This window comes from Spodoptera frugiperda, chromosome 17 (assembly GCF_023101765.2).
Source record: "Spodoptera frugiperda isolate SF20-4 chromosome 17, AGI-APGP_CSIRO_Sfru_2.0, whole genome shotgun sequence".
Lineage (NCBI taxonomy): Eukaryota > Metazoa > Arthropoda > Insecta > Lepidoptera > Noctuidae > Spodoptera > Spodoptera frugiperda.
Window position 1 is genome coordinate 1,893,622 of NC_064228.1, and position 19,708 is coordinate 1,913,329.

The following is a 19,708-nucleotide window of genomic DNA, read 5'->3' on the forward strand; positions in this document are numbered from 1 at the left end:
ATTGTTTGACGAAAGTAGCAGCGCGACAATCGCTGCGTCATGTGAATATGAGCCTCTAGAACGGCTTGAAACTAGTCGAGTTCCTCGTCAAACAGTTACGTGAGTGAGCCGATAACATAATTATTAATTTATGCCGATGGTAAAACCATAATTGGCATAATTTAGTTTAAAAAATACACTTCTTAGGTTCAGCAAAATATAAGTATTGGGTATATCAAAATATGTTACAGAATTGCCGAAATGGAAATTTGAATGCCATTACTTTAGAAAAGGCAATAGTTATAATAGTATAAGCTTATGTTTAGAATAAAATATACCTGATAAATAATAAATATAATGTTAAAATTACATGTATCTAGTGTAACTACAGATGTCATGAGAATAGCGACCTATGTGTTATTAAAAATATTTGACAAATCCGTTATCATTAGCTTGTGATTGTGTTTACCTAAAATGAAAATTTGGTTATCAACTAGCCACATTATTTTTTAATCGGCTAAAGTGATATTGTGTTTTTATATTTCTGGTTTCTTCTTGCAAAAAGTGACTATTGTTTTCTAAAGTGTACAATGTACATTTTGTAGTAGATATCTAAAATTGTGTTCTGAATTGATTTTTAATTCAATGAAAAGTATAATGACACTTGCGCGCGTGATCCCATCCAAGCAACGTAGATACTGTATGGGGAAACCTCTTATGACTTAATTCAAACCACATATTTGTTATCATCTTGGCTGACAATATACGAAAAATAAGCGAAATAGGCCCAGTAGTTAAGCCAAAAAGTGCATTATTCTCTTTGAGCTAATTTGAACATTCTTTATAAATATGGCATTGCAACAGCCGCGCCGCATGCCCATAACATTCCTAGACAACCTACAACATTGCAGCTCTTCTGTGATCAAGAAACATGAAGCTGATCACACAGAATTTAAAACTTGATTAATTTAATTATTTATCTTGTTTAAAAACTTCCATATTTAATTTTCGTTGAAATATTTAGTTGTATTACGCTTCTGTGGACTTGAACTACTTTTAGTTTCATTTAAGTCATATGAGTGATCTCCATACTGTATAATGTTAGGTATTTTTTTCTCTAGCCAGGATGAATGCGCTGTGTATAAGTTATCAAGCGAATCGACTCGTTTACTTGTTTACACACCTTTAACCTCTACTGGTCCTCAAACAGAACAGGAGGACTATACAAAACATTAAAGTGTGTTAAAATATTTTAAATAAATAATAAATACTGAATATGAACTGACGTTTAAACGTAGGTGTTGCCAGTCTGAGAATTTTAGTAGAATTTTTGTACGATTTTTTTAAGGCTGTTTGACTACTTTTAAAAATGATACTTAATAATTATTTAGATCCTTCACTTAAGTTTCCTCAACATAAGAGACTTTACCATGATTTCGGTCTCTTTTTAGGTAACTTTTTTATTGGTTAGTTAATGTATTATAACGAAAATGAAAATAATTTATCTAACTTAAAAAGGAATTCTGTTTTCGCAAAGATTAGGTTTAACCTAATCTTCTACTCAATTTCTCAGATTAGCATAACCTACACTGTATTAGAAGTTCGATAAAAGTGTAAGTAGATATTAAAATAACTAAAATATCCTAAATATAATGTGTAAATGTTCTACCTTTAATAATATAATAATAAATAATGTAAGTATTATGTAATAAATTCTCAATTACAAGCTAAACACTTACCGTGGTAGGTACAAAAATACAAAGACAAATATCGCTTTTTTATTATTTCAATGTTGCCAACTAATGAAATTTCTTCTAAAATGGTAGTTTTTAATAATTTTTCAGAGATGAATTTTGAATTGAAATTACTGCGCCAGCTATGATATTAATTTTGTATACAGCGCGAGAGAATGTGATATGTAGTGATTTTATTTTATTTAAAGTGGGTGAGTAGTCGAGAGTTTACCTAAATGGATTGTGAAAGGTCCGTCAACGTAATATTCTAAATTGTAATATGTATTTATGAATTGTAGTTTCTTTTTGATATGGCATAACATTAACTAAAAAATCACGGTTTACTCACGTATATTAATGGAGAAAAGCTCTACTAGTTTCGAGTCACAGAGGGACTCTTCATCATGACGTCGCTTTTCTAGACTTTTTCTCCATTAATGTACGTGAGTAAACCGTGATTTATTTTTAGTTAATTTAGCGTGTCTCACGATAGTTATTATAAAAATATGACATGATATTATATCAGGCCTGAGGGGATCAGCAGTAGTGCACATTATCCAATGTGATCTGATTGCAAATTGAATGAATCTTCCATAATATCACGCCTGAGGCGAATACCAGATGTGTACATTATGCCTTCTTCCACCCACTTTTCAGTTATGTTATAGTAAGTCTCTTGCGAAAGGGGTTGGAACTTATTGTCATTTTTACTTGTAACTTTCATGAAATAAATATTGATGAACCTTTCAAAAACTGTTCATGTCAAGTTGTGATGATAAATCAATTACGCTTTTTACCCTATTTTGTGTTGCTCTTAATCATTGAATATGTGAAAATATAAACTCACAGCTCCATATTGTGCACGGTGGACCGAGGGCAGTTGGTGGCGACCTTGACGTGGCAATGTTTGTGGCACTTGAGCATACAGTCGCGGCACTCGTAGCCCTGCTTGCCGAGCCGCCGCGCTATAGTCTTCGTGCAAACCTCGCACACTGTGCCACTGGAAGCGTTGAAGGTAGATGTTACTCATGAAGTCAATAAATATCGACGGTTAAAAGGAAATAGGGTATGTGCAGGAGAGCCGTTTAAACTCGTCTGTCGTCGAAAGAATACTAGGAAAAGGTTTTTTTTTGCTAGGATATAAACGCCAAATAACCCTCCTTCTGGCGCAGTCGGGTAAAAATGTCATCGTAGAGCCATGAGAGTAAGCGCATTTGAAAGAGCGGAAAAATTTACGTAGGATAGCATAATAAACTCATTTTTGACCAAAATGTCGCTTATATCCTATTTCCTTTTAACCGTCGATATAGTTTCGATGTTGATATTAAGTAATTATACTAGTTTTATTCTTTGAAGATGTACAATAAGGTAGAGGAAGGATATAATGCAGAGGATTTTTATGTAATTGTGTTGAATTTTATTGTCCATTTATATTTTTTTTGTGGGACAAACCCGTCACAACCTTCCATATTGCTTCAACTCCTGTAAGCCAGGATCTACAGTAGATACAACCATGAAAACACCGGAACACTGAAGTCCTGGCTTGTTGTTTTACGAATTTCTAATATTTGAATCGCCAGTTACCTACTCTGGCAAACACAACCTTTAAACCATTTGCTGAACAATCACGTTTGTTAATTCAAACAAAAAGTTATGTTGTACTTTAAGTACTGTGTTGCTCATGTTATCAATATTCTGTAAGTAGATAATTAAGAACTTTTGTGGTGCCCAACGGGGCCCACTTTTGGGGCATATTACTGTATTAAAATTGTAGACCACAGAGTACAGTACATTAAAGTGATTTAATCTCAATTTGACGTTTCAAAAGTGCCTTATTTAGGATTAATTGAAATAAATGCTTTGACTTTGACATAAAACTGTAGCTATAAATGTTACAATATCTACAAAAATACCGACTTTTAGTTAAATAAACAGTATACGGAACTTACCCACTGAGATGCTTGGCAATAAAAGTATGTTCATTGTAGATGTGAAGCTTGATGCCCTTCCGCCTCCATCGGGACCTCTGGGCAATGGTCAGAGGCACCAGGTAGTGCTTCTTGATACCAGCTTCTATGGTCTCCAGGACCAGGGTCGAAGCCTCATGGATGAAGGTCCTGGCTGATGCTGTACTGAATCCGGAGACCTCACTGAGAGACGACCTTTTGGGTTTAATTCATTTTCCGAGGGAGAAGATCCATGCATGGTTACGAATGGAATTTTGTATAAAGGAAATGGTGGAATAGGATTTTGAAATGCATGCCAAAACGGGTATTTTTATATCAAAAATAAAATAAAATTCAAGTTAGATGATAAGTAAAAAAAAGTGCAAGAAGCAAGAAAAAAAATCAATATAATAAAAAATAAAACAAGCATTTCCATTCGCGCATATAAAGTCACATAATATGGAAAAATGTCATAGTTTAGTATGAAAAACCAGTGTTACCAGATTGCAGAGTGCCATTACCCCCAGCGCATGTGAGTGTTGACAGATGAAAAAAAGAGAAAAATCATTTATTAGTGTCGATGTTACCATACTCCTAATTTGGAAAAATACTGTTTTTGATGGCAAGACAGCATTATTTTAGTCAAGCGGTGAAGTTAGTAATAATTTAAAGAAAAATATATAATTTTGTGGTAAAAATAATTGTTATGAATTAGAAATAATGTAGTCTTGCCAAGCATCTACGATTTATTACGAATTAGATTAACCCAAGCGGTTTTTAATGTTTTTTCACTCGGGTTTGTGCCAATCTGTTATTTTTAAGCTAAATCTATTTAAAATCTACACACAAAAGATTTAATTTTATGACTCAGTGTCATTTTATGATATAATTCGGTGAAGGAAAATATTTATAATATAATTTTAGCTAATAAACCGACACCACCTGTCGATATAACCTTGTCAAAATGAATTATTGATGAATTATTGTAATTTTGAATGAATATTTTCGAAAGCCTTCCCCAACACCGCTATTGTTACCAATCACCGTGATGATAAAAACGATTCAAGCTATATTATATTTGTAAACTTATGATTTACTGATTTAAAAATTTTACTAATTACTATTTTACTAAAATAATTATTATGTTATCAGCTTTCTCACCACATCAGTCTAGTTTCAAGCCTCGCTAGAAATATTAGCAGCAGTGCGACAGTCGCCACGTCGTGTGTCGCGGAATGCTGCTCATGAATATGAGCCTCTAGCATGGCTTGAAACTAGTCGAGTTCCTCGTCAAACAATTACGATAACATAATAATTCAAAGATTTGATAAAGTTCAACCTCCTAACAATCATTAGTAGGTATTTTATACTTTGCATTTCTATACCTATCCTATTTTAATAATTTAATATAAAATATGACTTAAAACTCAGAACTAAGTGCATCATCAAAATGACTGAATCTACCTAATCTTTCATTGTTTAAAAATAAACAAGCTACATAAAAGTCAAAATATACTTTGTCTAACGCAATTCGACATATAGATATCAGATCTTCTATAGAAAATATCTTAAATCAATCCTAAGACTCTACACCGTGTACCTAGTTTGTGATGTGATAGAATGGTGCAATGATCATACCTCCTTGATGTCCGGGACTCATCCCCGGACTGTGCAGGCGACGCGCCCGCCGAGTACACGTTCCTATTCGGGATGGATAGCGCTTTCTCTGTGAACATTCATATTTATTAATTAAACATGACATTTAATAACATAAAGTATGTTTGTGGTTAACAATGAGATTGAAAGTAATGTGGAAAAGAAAAAGAGTATCGGTCAATATTTTGCCAGTCCTATATTTGTCACAAAGAATAGCTCTTTATATAATGATAATATAACAAAACTCCCGGCACAAATCGACGGTTGAGAGGCTAAACTGATCTAAGATTTTTTTTGCATTATTGAGTTACTTATATCAAATTCGGTGATTCCGAATATGTATATAAATTAATATCGCGAAATAATGTCGATAAGATCCATTATATTATTATTAATTAGCCTTTCACCCATCGAAAGGCACAATGTAGGTAAGTGAAACTATGTATTTTGTTGTTGGGCTAGTTTTTTTAAATATTTCATTGTGTATGCTGCGCGACATTCTCGGTGATTCTAAACTAGAACAGCTTTTAGGTTTTCAATTAAAATAGAACTCACCATGTGCATTTCTCTCTGCGCTGATGCTGCGGATGCGGCTCTGGTTCTCCACCTCGGAGTCTGTGAGATCTAGAGACGCACCGCGAGTGCGGGACCGGCCCAGTCTGGTGACAAGCAATGTGATTTATAAATATTTAGGTTCATCATCAACAGCACGGAGAAGGTTTGAGCATTAATCACCACGTTTTTCTCAATGCGGGTTGGCGATTTCAAACTTATACTGCTGCTGTTTGACGTATCGAGGCTTCAATTCCCGCACAGAAATTTTTATTTTGGGTTTGTAATTGCTAGCGATAGCCCACAAAAAAATCCCTTGATTGAATTTTTTGTGTATAAATCTGACGCATATAATATTTTTTGTGTCAATGTCAATTTTAGTCACTCCACTCACACCGTCAAACCACAGTAGCAGCGCGACAGCCACCTCGTTGCGGTGTGTCGTGGAGCATCTAACATGGCTTGAAGTTCCTCATCAAATAATAGACTGCACGGTTGGTGCGGTGGCTAGGCAACCGGGTAGCGGGTTCGATTCCCGCACGGAGCAACTATTTGTGTGATCCACAAATTGTTGTTTCGGGTCTGGGTGTCATGTATATGTGAACTTGTATGTTTGTAAACGCATCCCCGACACAGGAGAAAATCCTAGTGTGGGGCAAGGTTTTTTTAAAAAAAAAAATTACGCGAATAAGCCGAAATATATAAGAATTAGTATATAAATACGATATTAGTATGTATACCTTCTCTTAATAGTTCCGAAGAAGTCCCGCCTCCTCTTGCGAGGCGCGGGCTCCGGGGGGACGTTCTCATTCTGTTGCTGCACGTAGTCGCCCTGCTGAAAGGAACAATACATTTCATTTTGATATTTCATTGCTATTTCTACTAACTGAATTGTGTGTTAACTGAATTTGAATTGACGGTGTAACGTAATAAGTTTTAAAGTTGAATTAACCGCATCAAAGCTTACAATAAGATAACCTATAGATATAAAAAAATCTTGCGTTTTGTCAAAGATGTAAATATCATTTTAATTGTTTTTATAAATATTAAAAGATTTTTATTTATATCAATACTACATTATTATTTGTAAATATTAAAAAATAAAAATACGTCTGGTACAGTTATTGCAGAAAATTTACGTCTTTGAATATATTTATTAAAACCTAATTAATTAGTATATTTGTACTTTTAATTGTGGTTTTAATTAATATAAATCTTATAAATAAATAGATAGGTAGCCTAAACATTACAATAATTTGCAAAACTTTGCTATAGTTCGACGTAGTTGTCTATAAACAATATCTATTTACCTAAAACACACAAAAAAACACAGCAACACAACTAAAAACTGTGCTAAAAACTCAAAAAAAAGGGAAAAGTTAATATTTTAGTAAATAATTAATAAAAAGGGGGGTAACAATCATCACAATACCTCTGTATCGCCATTGGCTTTAGCACCGTTCTCCTTGATCCGTACGGTCTTCCCGGGCGACGCATTCGGACTGGCTGACACAGGTATATCTGTCTCTTTCATCTCATTCTCATCAAATTTATCATCACTCTCTGGACGTACTTCGGCATCCGTCTCCCCCCTCTCCACTTCGATGAATTTCCCCGAGTCCGTCATTTCCACCTTTTTTTGGTAGATTTTTTGCGGGGTTAGTATGGCAACACAGCACACGGTTTTTGGAAGGTATTTTGTGACACGGTAAACATATATACAATGAGCAGATAATTTATTAGTAACTTATTATATTCTTGTAATTGTCATTAGCTTTATTTGTAAGCAACTCATTTTAGTAGATTGTTCTATATAACTTGTAAAATGATACAGCGTGTTTTTTAACACTGTTAGGGACATTCAACCATTTAATTTTTTAAATAAAAAACTTTTTGCAATAAAATACTGCTTTACTGATGAAAGACGATTAAAACAAACAGTGAAAGGTTCAAAATGATTTTAATTTCGAAAGACACGCCGACTTTCAAAATAAAATTTATTTTGACCATTTTAGTGTTCGTTTTAACCGATTTTCTTCAGTAAAATCGGTTACTTTTTTGTAATATATTTGGCAAATGATAAAAAATAGACAATATATTTTGTAAATAAATTTTACACAATGCCTGGTAATTGTTTAAAACGTTGGTCACAAAATACCTTCCAAAAATGAGAAAACACATGCTTAGGATAAATCATTATATATACAACAATGCTTTAAAATGATTTTGGAAACGCTAACGTTACTCTAAGCGTTAAATTCTAACGCAGAGTTAGACATCTTAGTACAGATCTAGAAGCACTAACATTCATAACTATTTTTACAAATGAATTGTTGCAATTTCTTTAAAGAGGATAAAGAAACCAACACCTAGCTACACTGTCAGATAAACTGACGGACAATATTAACTTTGACGTTTCAAAAGTGCCTAATTAAGGATTCATTGAAATAACCGCTTTGACTTTGAATTAATTTGAAAGTTTAAATTGCTTTTTCGAAAGTTTCGTCTGTAGAAAATTTATTTTTATTTAAGTTTATTTTGATAACTACTAAGTATTTGAAAATGAAAGCTAGTTATTTAAGATTGTTTTTTTAAATGTATCTTTACCTAAAACATTCTACCTAAGATTTTGCATTTAGTAAGTTTATATTTTTATCCTAGTATTTATACTGAAATTTATGAAATAAACGTGAAAAAAACTCACCTTGATAGATTTCTTCGGCTCCTGACAATATTAACACAGCAAACGCACGCAATGTAAAGGAAAAACAACATAGTGTTAATCTCAATGTTGCCACGTGCAAAAATTTTAGACATGCACTTAGTAACATTCATTATATAGAGTCTAAAACAGTATTCAATTTGATTTTATTTTTAGAAATGTATGTCATTACAATTTCATTATTTTGGTAACATAATAAAGTTGATAATCGAATGTCACTAAGTTACTAATATTTTTGCACGTAGTTCTGTTTGTGTGTGGGTCACAGGGGCACACTATATACACAAATTATAACATTATTGATTAAGGGAACTCCATTTATAATAAAGGAAAAAATCTACCAAAATTGGTAGAAAATATTTAAAAAAAGGGCAACACTAGACCCTCATTTATTAAATGTATGAGTTCCCTAAATCAACTTCGTTTGTATATAAAAAATGGGAAATATTTCATTATTCCTTATCATCTGTTGATTATAGGAACAACTAAAAACACACAGCTGCAAATACCTTAATGAAACTATGTGTATGTAACAATGTACGGACAACTAGTGACATCTACGAAGAAAATTTGACATTACACCTTTTATTTTATTATTAACTAAAATGTTTCCAAAATATTAATGAATATTGAAAATCCTAATATTGCCTTTTTACGATCCAAGAATAATATAAGTTTTTAAATTGACATGGTCACTAACACTGGAATTAGAACTTAAAACTAAGGGATATTTACCATGTTTTTCTAGTGTTATGAGTTTCCGATATTTCGGCACTGTTGCAAGCGCCGTTTCATCCGGATCACGTTTCATCCGTGATCATGGCGCTTGCTCTTGACTCATACAACAAGAAAAACATGGTAAATATCCCGTTTTAAGACCCAATTCTAGCGCAGCCATAATGATTACAACTATTAAAATATTCAAAAGTATATTTGACACTTGTCTTAAACGATTATAGCTATCATAGATGTCGCTACTTGTCCACGTATACAACCTTCTTGCTGTTTTCACTAGAGGTGGGCAAAAGTAATAGACTCACCCTTTGCACGGAGTGTATGATGAGCGTGGACTTGTTGGCCGCGTTGGTCGGGCTCAGCTCTAGTTCGCGGAGAGCCGATTCTGTTAGTTGAGAGTTGTCGTGGCCTGAAAATTTCATATTTCGAAATGTATTTTGAAATGCTTTAAATCTTTAAAGACTCAGACGTTACAAAGCGCTTACAGAAAGGGAAATGATGGGAAACGCTCTCAAGTAGAAGAGGCTCAGTTTCCTACAATGGACTGTCACGGACTGGTGTGATGACTCTGCTCTGGGAGTTGAAACCATAACCATAACAACCATAACGGATGGCACCCAAAACAACAGAGGGGGTACAAGTGCGTTGCCAACCTTTTGAGGGTTAGGAATTTAAGGGTTATTGGGTAATCAGAGATCGGGAAGATTGGGAACCCCTTGCCAATCTTCCCGTTAATAGTAGTAATCGGGCCTCCGATCCCGCAGGCGTTGTTCCACTTCGGTGGGATCTTTCTCTTTAAAATATAATTTTGTTCCCTTTAGTAGATCTCTTCAAGTTTTTTTTTTATGGAATAGTTGGAAAACGATCGACAAAGTTACCTGATGGTAAGCGATCAGCGCCGCTGTGACTATGAGATTACACTAATGGTCATCCTGAAAGGATTTCTCCACTGCTGCGGCAAACGTGCTAATATTATGATGGTACGACTCACCATTCTGTTTGAATATGGTCTTGGTGGTGGTGGTGAGGTGTCCGTGCGGAGACAGGGTGCGGAGGCTCTCCTTGATCTTCACCGGCCGGGAGCCCAGGTCCGGGATGTCTGCGCCTTCGATGAACAGGAACTGCGGGGGGAGGGGGAAGATGTTATTACTTAAATTATTTTTACAAAACTTCGAAAGTCATAGTATTTATTGAATTAATCCATAAGGCAATTTTGAAACGTCAGTATGTCTGTCAGTGAAGCTAGGTTCTCGTTCCGTGGTCAACCGATGGTTTGATTCCCGTGTACGGGCAAAGTATTACTGGGCTTTTTCGGTTTCTCGAAAATTTCTCAATAGCGGCACGGAGTCTGGAATTGTGCCCAGTATATGGCAATAGGCTCACCTCCTATTACATGTGACTTATAACACAAATGGTGAAAAGTGGGTGTACATTGTACAGTGGCATTACGTGCCTTAATGTGCACCTCTGCCTACCCATTCGAGGATAAAAGACGTGACGTAAAGATTACATTTTCCAGAGAGCTGGGGCCTTAATCTGCTATTACAATTGTAAATTATTACAAGCAGTGCAAGAGAGACGGAGCTATGTAGGTTGTATAGCTCCATCCCTCTCGCACTGCTCAATGATCGACCATTCTGACACAATTGGGTACCATCCTCGGTAAAATAAATTATTACAACTTTTCAATACAATAAAATATTAAAAAATAATCACACTCTCATTCATAAATTTGATGAACTATTTAATTTTAGATTTTTCTAGCTAAATTTCTAGAAATAAGTCTGCTATTTGACGTCAAAAACTTATGACGTCATAATGCACTATTTCATACAAAGTTCATAGAAAATATTGTTTTTGACGTTTCGAAAAAAGTATTGAATTTGACTAGTAGGAAACTAGCCTATTGTGTCAGAATGGTCGATCATTGAGCAGTGGAAGAGGGACGGAGCTATGTAGGTTGTATAGCTCCGTCCCTCTCGCACTGCCCCTGTAACTATGTATGGTTAAGTTACTACAAGTTAAGCCCCCAATAAGTGTAGTACGTACCTCGACAGTGAGGGTGCCGCTGACGTCGTGGTCCTCCATGGGCCGCGTCTGCAGCGCGATCTGCTGGCGCTGCGACGGCGCCGCCAGCAGCTCGTCGATACCCACCAGCCCGAGACCTAGGAACCTGGAACGGAGACAGATGTTATCATTCTTAAATGGCTCAACTTTAATTCCTAAAAGGTCAACAACGCACTTGTAAATCTTCAGTACCCTTAATCTCGTTTCGATTACTTTCAACGTAAAGCAATCTCGTACTGGTCGGGTACTAGGGTTGCGGGTACAAGACACAACACAAAATAAAATGTGAGTAACCTAACCATTAAGTTAAAATAAAATATTTCAATTTAAATTAAATTTTACGGTTTACTCTCGTAATTGTTTCATGAGTTAACTTGATCAACTAGTTCAACTCCACCAGGGAGAAGCCCAGTCGCCAAGCACCATGCTAAATTCTATGAAAGTTCTAGATATGATTACAAACAACTTAATATAGAGATATGATTGTATGTATGTAGTTGTGTTACCTGTGCTGCGAGGGTCCCCCGCCGGGCGAGGGCGGGCCGGTGCGGTCGTACACCTCGAACAGGAGCTCCGCCGTCTGGGGGGACAGGTCGCTGCAGACATACATAGGGGGGGGGGTTATTGGGTGCTAGAACCAAACTAAATAATATAAGTTTTTAAACTGACTTGGCCACTAACACTTTTATTAGAATTTGGACGGGATATTTACCATATTTATAGCGGCACTGTCGCTAGCGCCATGATCACGGATGCCGAAATATCGGAAACTCATCGAAATTAATAAACATGGTAAATATCCCGTCTCAAATTCTAATAATAAACTAGATAGTATTTTGGTATGAAAGGAATAAAGTCTACTTTGATTATTCTTCTTGTCTCGTAGGCTGTGCGTTTACAAATACAAATTCCAGACTCGGAACAAAGCATGTGTTTTTACAGTACCTACAAAAAGTGAAATATCATAAATCTTGACCTCAGTAACTACATTCAGAATCACCCACTGAGTGAATACTATTACTGAGTTGAAAAAAATCTACATCCCGGCTAGTGTAGCAAATATCATTGATTGCCACCTACTCCTATTACATGGGACTTAGGGTGCTTTTTCCACCAGAGATGTGTTATGTAGCTATGCTACTAAGTGAAACTATATTAAAACGATATTAAATCTATAAGCTATGTGCGAGGAAGATGCGCTGCTCGAGTATGCGATGTGTCGATAGTAGGGAATATCACGCATCTATAGCACGCAACCATAACCCACATTCCTAGCACGCATCCTTAGCAAATGAATATGATTGGTGGAAGCCAATCGCATCCACAATGACGTAATATAGCAAATCTTTGGTAGAAAAGCAACCTTATATGTAAAATTGGCGAACCGGAAAGTACTTCTTTGGTATAGTGAACATTATGAAAACACATGACATCGCCTTACTCAGGCGGAATAAAATACATGAAATTATACTCACAACAGGAAGTGTTCCTCCCACTGGGGGTTGTTGGTGTCCTTCTTGAAGGCGGTCTGGTTCTTCTGCGGGGGCTCGTCCATCTCCACCACGCAGTATGGGGCTACGCAACCCGTTTTACCTGGAACACCAAGTTCGACATTAGGAGCTGGGATTTTTAGATAGATACAAGACAAAGCACGATTGGAGAATCATTTATTTTTCGTTTCTTTTTCTCTTTTTTAAAAAACGTTGCCCCATACTAAGATTTTCTCCTGTGTCGTGGGTGCGTTAACAAACATACAAGTTCACATACACATCACACCCAGACCCGAAACAACAATTTGTGGATCACACAAAGTGTTGCTCCGTGCGGGAATCGAACCAGCTACACTTTACGCGGCAGCTGGTTGCCCAGCCACCGTGCCAACCATTCAGTCATTGATATATGATATATGTGTGAATATATCTAATGGTCTACATAACTTAAATTAACACACACCTATATACCATATACCATATACTGCTACACAGCTACTGCTTTGAATATAATTATGAGTTTTCAGAACAATTTTTCTGGTTCGCCAAATCTATAAAATTCTGCATTGTTACTTCTTTAAATAAGCTATCTTTTCTCGAACATTTTTTAAGCGTGCTGCTCTTTTTACTGAAATTTTCTCCTGTATCGTGGATGCGTTTACAAACGTAGAAATTCGGATCCTGGACAATATCATACAAAGAGTTGTTCCATTCCGACACAACCTGCGACTTCACGTTGCACAGCCGCCAGTCACTACGCTTGTAATAAAAAAAAAAATACAGTCACACGTCACAATACTGCTTACCTCCTAAGTCCTTAGCGCAGACGAGTTTGACGAGCAGCCTCTTGTCTCCCAGCAGAGTGACGCTGCCGGCAGTGGAGTTGGGAGTCGACGTGTACATCTGGCGGTCTTGTTGGAGCTGGAAGAAGAATACCAATAATATCATTAATTTATTGAAAGGTTTGTGGAGGAAATATAGTCCTCAATGGTAGACCATTGGTTTTTTATAACATGGGGGGCTATTACTGAGAAGTAAGATCAATTATCAATGGTTATTCACTGCTGCAGATTATTTTTATGCTATAAGCCGGTAAACGAGCAAACGGGTCACCTGATGGTAAGCAATCGCCGCCGCCCATGAACACCCGAAACACTAGAGGCGTTACAAGTGCGTTGCCGGCCTTTTGGGGGTCAGAAATTTAAGGGTTGTTGGGGAATCGGGGATTGGGAAGATTGGAAAGGGGGGTAATTGGGCCTCTGGTAACCTCACTTGCCCAGGAGCCGAAACACAACGCAAGCGTTATTTCAACGCGGTTTTAATCTAAATGTAATGGGAGCATTAGCCGGCGATTATCCCTGTATGCACTATGGAAGTACACCAATTAGGACAATTCCCGGCTGATTATAATTATTATTATTGAAAAGTGAAGTAATAGCAATAAACTGACCATAGAATCATAATGTAGCGGCAGCCGGGGCCCCGGCGTCTCCACGTACCGCCGCAGCCGCGGGCACGTGGGGTAGTGCGCCAGGTTGAACTGCAGGTTCGTGCTGCGCAGCGCTGATACTACTATGTCACTGGAAGTATAGGGTAGCGCGTTAATACATTGTGGGTAGGTAAAACAGGGGTAGATAGGATATGAGGGTAGAATGTTACTATTTTTTGTTCTAGATGTCCATCTTGTAGATTATTTTAAAATATTGGATACGTATTTTTCTATCTTTCCTATCGGAAACAAATAGTTTGGAAGAGATATCAGTATTGAAATAGGTATCGTGCTCGATGTCACGTTGTAGTTACTTTAATGGGAGTACCAATGACGTATTTGCTCCCACCTCTACTTTGATATCATTTTACTATATTTTTATTTTTTTGTTGGTTCTAGGACGAGTGTGACTATTTTCATAAATGTTTTAAGATATTTGTAAGTTTTTTTTTTTCAATATCTGTGTGATTTGATTTGAAAGCCACGAAGTTACTACAAAATTACATCGAGCTTGCTATGCTGTACTTGCATTTTTACTTTTTCTATGTCTAGGATATGTTTTTAAGTATTTTTGCAAACCTTCATTCCTAAGTATATAAAAAATAGAGAAAACCAAAGACTATACATATAGTTCGTAGTTTTTTAATCTGAGTATCACTATTTTAAACGAAGTTTAATACTGAAATTCTACCGTTCAAAAATTAATTTCTAGTACCTACCTGATAGTCTGCTGTAGATCATTCTCGGTGGCATTAGGCCTGAGGGCGCCCACTGGCGCCAGTGCCACCTTCACCTCGGGCCAGCCGTCACATTTCAACTCGCCCGTCAACTTGTCCGTCACACAAACCACGTTCAAACGAGCGCGGAACCTGGAATACACGAAAAAGGAATAATCAATAGATAGATAAATATCTGTAAACAGACAAATAAATAAAAAATAAACTAACTATTCTAGTTTTTAAGTCTAAATTATCATCTTTTAGTACAAGTTTTTATTGTTTTTTTCATAATTGCCGCGGAAATCAATTTGACAATGACGCATGTATGACATCTGTCAAAATAAACAAGGAGGTTGTAGTCGGATCTTAAAAGAAGGCCGTAGTCATATCATAGTATTAAAATAATATCGTCATCCTCATTAACAGCTGAGAAGACGTCCACTGTTTTTTTTTAAGCGAGTAAACGAGCAGACGTATCACCTGATGGTAAGCAATCGCCGCCGCCCATAGAGAGATATGAGATACTTGAAACACCAAAGGCGTTACAAGTGTGCCGGCCTTTTGGGGGTTAGGAATTTAAGGGTTGTTGGGAAATCAGGGATGGGAAGATTGGGATTTGGGGGTAATTGGGCCACCGGTAACGTTATGGAAAAAGAAACGATATTATAATTCTCGAAGCTGTTCTTATTGTTTTAATATTGGTATACTGTATGGTTTATTATCAAAACTTACCGGTTAACATTAACCCTGTAATGTGACACTTCCACCTTCTCCCCTCGCTGGCTGAAGGCCTTCAGCTGGAAAGCGGGCGTGGCTTCACAGTCACATGTGATGGTCTGGAAATATAACAAATGTCTTGTTAGACACACGTATTGGCAATAAATAGGTTCTGTTAGGTTCGTAAGTTCTGTACCCTTAGTACGAGTTTGGTTTACGTTTAAAGTAATCGAAAAGAGAGCGCGTTCGGTGCTCTGATTGGCCGGCTCGAATAAACCAACCAATCAGGGCGCCGAATTGAATATACTAAAAAGTTTTTGTGGCTAATTAAGTAATTATTTGTAATCATCTGTTTAAATCCTTCACTAATTAGCAGTCACCTTATAGAATTGTATTAGTACTTTAAGTACAGCTTGGTATACAATGTGATAGGAGTGAGACTTCTAACCCGTTAAGGCTGAGTAATACGTCTAATTTTATCGACAAAAGTCGGGGGTCGAAGGGGTCGAATCCTCCCCTAAAAATTATGGCTATTTTAATATTATTTTTATTACTTTTTTGATATCAAAGGTTGTATGCGTCGTAGAAACAAAAAAACGACAAACGGTAGCTAATAACCTTGGCTAACTAATTCATTACTTTTTTCATATGTTTGATAATGTTTTGGTGAGAAAAAAAAATCATTTGTGAATTATTTTTACCGAAAAAATCACTATTTTTCAATATTTTCAATTAGGGGTTCAACCCCCATATTATTTTTTTTGTCGATAAAATTTGATGTAGTACTCAGCCTTAACGGGTTAGAAGTCCCACCCCTATCACATTGTATAATGTACTATCCTGTATCCTTAGTATGAGTTTGCTTTACTTTTAAAGTAATCAAAACGAGAGCGCATTCGGCGCTCTGATTGACCAGGTCGAATAATCAATAAGAGCACCGAACGTGCTCTCATTTTGATTTCTTTAAGCATAAAGCAAACTCGTACTAAGGGTACTGTTTGCAATAAAAATATATCGCGTTAAAACATAGATTATATCGTACGAAAAAGACAAAAAAGTCCAAAAGAAAAATCTAACAAACAAATCTTCCAAATATCTAACAAACAACAAGAAAAATAAAATCCTTATTTTTCCGTATGACAACATTATTCCTAAAGAAAACAACAAAAGTAATTTATGTCTATGACAACTCTAGATAAAGAGGTTCATTCACCCTTAGCGATATAGCACAAACATCTATTATATCATGACCTCTTGTCTAGAATATTGTGTGAAGAGTTTAGAACAAAGCGATAGGTCTAGGTATTTTGGTCTTTACTCTTCCTACGTCCCGAATATCTACCCGTATTTGGCAATCTCTGTCATCGGGGATATAGCTCAGTGGCAGAGCAATCGACTGCAGATCGATAGGTCCCCGGTTCAAATCCGGGTGTCCCCTAAGAGTTTCTTTTGTTTTTTTTCGTAAAATTACGATTAATTATAAGAATGTTTTTATTGTTTTTGTGAAATTTTTCAGTGCTACGAAGTTACTACGAAAGTGCTACGGGATTGCTACGCGGTTTGTATTTTTCCTTTTTCTATGTTTATTGTTTTCTTTTTTATTTATTTTAAATTGGTAATTAGATTTCCTTTATTTTTATATAAGTACTAAGATATCGAAGAATCTTTATGGTTTTGAAGTTGATATCGATAGAGAGAATTTATTATCAAGTTCGTTCAATGAATTACATGAGGCTCTACCCTCAAGTGGATAAGGGTGCTTTTCCACCAGAGATGTGCTATGTAGTTGTGCTAAGATGACGTAATAGGTAAGCTGTGAAACTATGTGACCGTTTCCACTGATACTAAACTATGTAGCTGTGCGAGGAAGATGCGATGTACCTATTGATAGTAGGGAAGGCATCCATAGCACATAGCATTGCATCAATAGCATGCAACTTTCGATATAAAAATATAGCTTTGCTGAGCCTATCATTTCCACCAGTGCTAAGCTATGTATACCAATGAATATGATTAGTGGAAGCCAAACGCATCATGGAAAAGCAGCCTAAGAATCTACCCTTATCCACATCTTTGACCAGCCTTAATCAATACGTATGTTTTAAGGTTTCTGTCAATAGAGGTACTTACGACGTCATCCTTGGAGTCACACTCGCAGAAGACGTTGGAGATGCTGGGCGGGTGGCTGTCCAGCGCGCGCACCAGCTCCACCCCGATACCTTGCTGGAACAAGCAGAACGAGACGTTAAAACAAGAACTATATTAATAATCTTTATCTTTCTCCTGCATTAAATTCACGAAGAGAAACGAAACTATCGCATATTTTTTCTTCTCCTCTAATAATATCTTCTGGTTTGTTTCGTTGCGGGATCCAAGTAGACAGCATTCATGTCCTTGAGACGTTGGCCTTCAATGTTCCGGTGTTTTCATGGTTGTAGCTACTGTAGATCCTGGCTTACAGAAGTTGCAGTGGTAAATAGTGGCGGGCTTGTTTAAACAAAGGCAGTATGCAAAATTTTCATTTTTATGGGACCTAAGACAACTAATCTTATAAAATTAGAATACGTAAACTGATTCATAAACATCGGGGCAATCAATGTAAAATATACCACCCGAATTAAGAACCTATACGTTTTTGGAAAGTCGGTTGGAAAAAAGAAACCTCTTTGAACCACCAATATTACTATCACTTTTTTCTCATTCACTTATAAAAATAGTGACTTATTGGATTATTGTAATCAGTTTTCCTCTCAGTCTCCTTTGATGTAAGTTTAATTTGGGCTGTAACCGCAGTATTTATTGGACAGAAGTGTAGTCTTGTGTTTTTTTTTCGCGGACCATTTTCTATCTTCTACGAACCAGTAGTGGTCCACGGACCACCGGAGCCACTACTTTAAACAATACATACCCGAATGACGATAATTTAAATTCATGCTACATATATATTGTAAAAGATACAAAAGTAAGTTTGTTTGTTTGTAACCAGTCATATTTGGGAAGAATATTAGTTAATTCACACCGACGAAGCCGGGCGTAAAAGCTAGTAGTACATAGACCACACATACCGAAACATATCAATGACAATTATACAACAACCATTACATAACCCCATAAACTAAGCACATAAAAGGTTATGTATGCCATTAAATATACCATTATGCTGAAAAAGGACAACGCTACGTGATACTATCACTTTCTCTTTCTATTTATGTATGAAGACCATGGAGTTGCTATGTACGATTTTTGCATAATATTTTAGGTATTCCAATTAAACCATATACTTAGGTACTTTTGAAACGTCAACAAATAAAGAAATAAACAATAGTCTGTCAGTCTGTCCGTCAGTGAAGCTAGGTGTTCGTTCCAAATTGTAGCTTCGAATGGAGAAGAACGAGCAAGAAACTCCATTCGTTCATCACGCTATGATTGAGGAGCCGAGCAGTGGGTGAAAAATAATGTAAATATGAAAACTCTGTCTCTTCTTTACGCCTAAACCATTGTACGTATTTGAATAATTCTTTTTGTGTTGGATAGTCCATTTATTGAGAAAGGTTATAGACTACATAACATTACGTTACGATCAATAGGAGCCGAGCAGAACGGGTAAAACCGCGTATAGGTAGCAATCTTTTTCGTAGGAGGTAAATCATCCAATGTCTTCTCTCGTTTTGGGCGAGGCGAGAGAGAGTGTCAGACTCTTACTAACTATAAACCACCCCGTTCCTACTCTTGCTTTTCGAGCCGGAGCCCCTGTAACCCCCTAAGAGCACTATTCTTGAAGGCTGTATTGGTTCGGAAACAAGCAGTCGAGTATACTTGAGCTCTTTTCTTGAAAGCTGTATCGGTTCGGAAACACTGTATGCGACAGTAAATTTATACAGTGTGGGAGAGCCATGCTTCGGC

At 36.5% G+C, this 19,708-nt stretch overlaps 1 protein-coding gene and 1 non-coding gene across 22 annotated transcripts in view; one reads left to right on the plus strand and one right to left on the minus strand.

Annotated features, from left to right (window-relative positions):
* Positions 1 to 19,708, minus strand: part of LOC118276813 (phospholipid transfer protein C2CD2L) — a 74,257-nt gene that overhangs the window by 4,283 nt on the left and 50,266 nt on the right. For 5 of the 21 annotated variants that reach the window (XM_050699706.1, XM_050699707.1, XM_050699711.1 and 2 more), the window contains exons 3-19: positions 17,936 to 18,028; positions 15,821 to 15,924; positions 15,089 to 15,238; positions 14,331 to 14,460; positions 13,687 to 13,801; positions 12,866 to 12,983; positions 11,897 to 11,986; positions 11,373 to 11,496; positions 10,315 to 10,444; positions 9,629 to 9,732; positions 8,571 to 8,591; positions 7,299 to 7,499; positions 6,607 to 6,701; positions 5,870 to 5,973; positions 5,297 to 5,384; positions 3,662 to 3,874; positions 2,560 to 2,712 (exon numbers count right to left, since the gene is read on the minus strand). In XM_050699706.1, coding sequence (XP_050555663.1) covers positions 2,560 to 2,712; positions 3,662 to 3,874; positions 5,297 to 5,384; positions 5,870 to 5,973; positions 6,607 to 6,701; positions 7,299 to 7,499; positions 8,571 to 8,591; positions 9,629 to 9,732; positions 10,315 to 10,444; positions 11,373 to 11,496; positions 11,897 to 11,986; positions 12,866 to 12,983; positions 13,687 to 13,801; positions 14,331 to 14,460; positions 15,089 to 15,238; positions 15,821 to 15,924; positions 17,936 to 18,028 — 2,033 coding nt within the window. The remainder of the gene's footprint in view (positions 1 to 2,559; positions 2,713 to 3,661; positions 3,875 to 5,296; positions 5,385 to 5,869; positions 5,974 to 6,606; positions 6,702 to 7,298; positions 7,500 to 8,570; positions 8,592 to 9,628; positions 9,733 to 10,314; positions 10,445 to 11,372; positions 11,497 to 11,896; positions 11,987 to 12,865; positions 12,984 to 13,686; positions 13,802 to 14,330; positions 14,461 to 15,088; positions 15,239 to 15,820; positions 15,925 to 17,935; positions 18,029 to 19,708) is intronic. The other 16 variants (XM_050699724.1, XM_050699725.1, XM_050699726.1 and 13 more) reach the window with 10 other exon arrangements.
* Trnac-gca (transfer RNA cysteine (anticodon GCA)) lies at positions 17,172 to 17,243 on the plus strand. The gene has a single exon. It is a non-coding gene; the product is annotated as a tRNA-Cys (tRNA).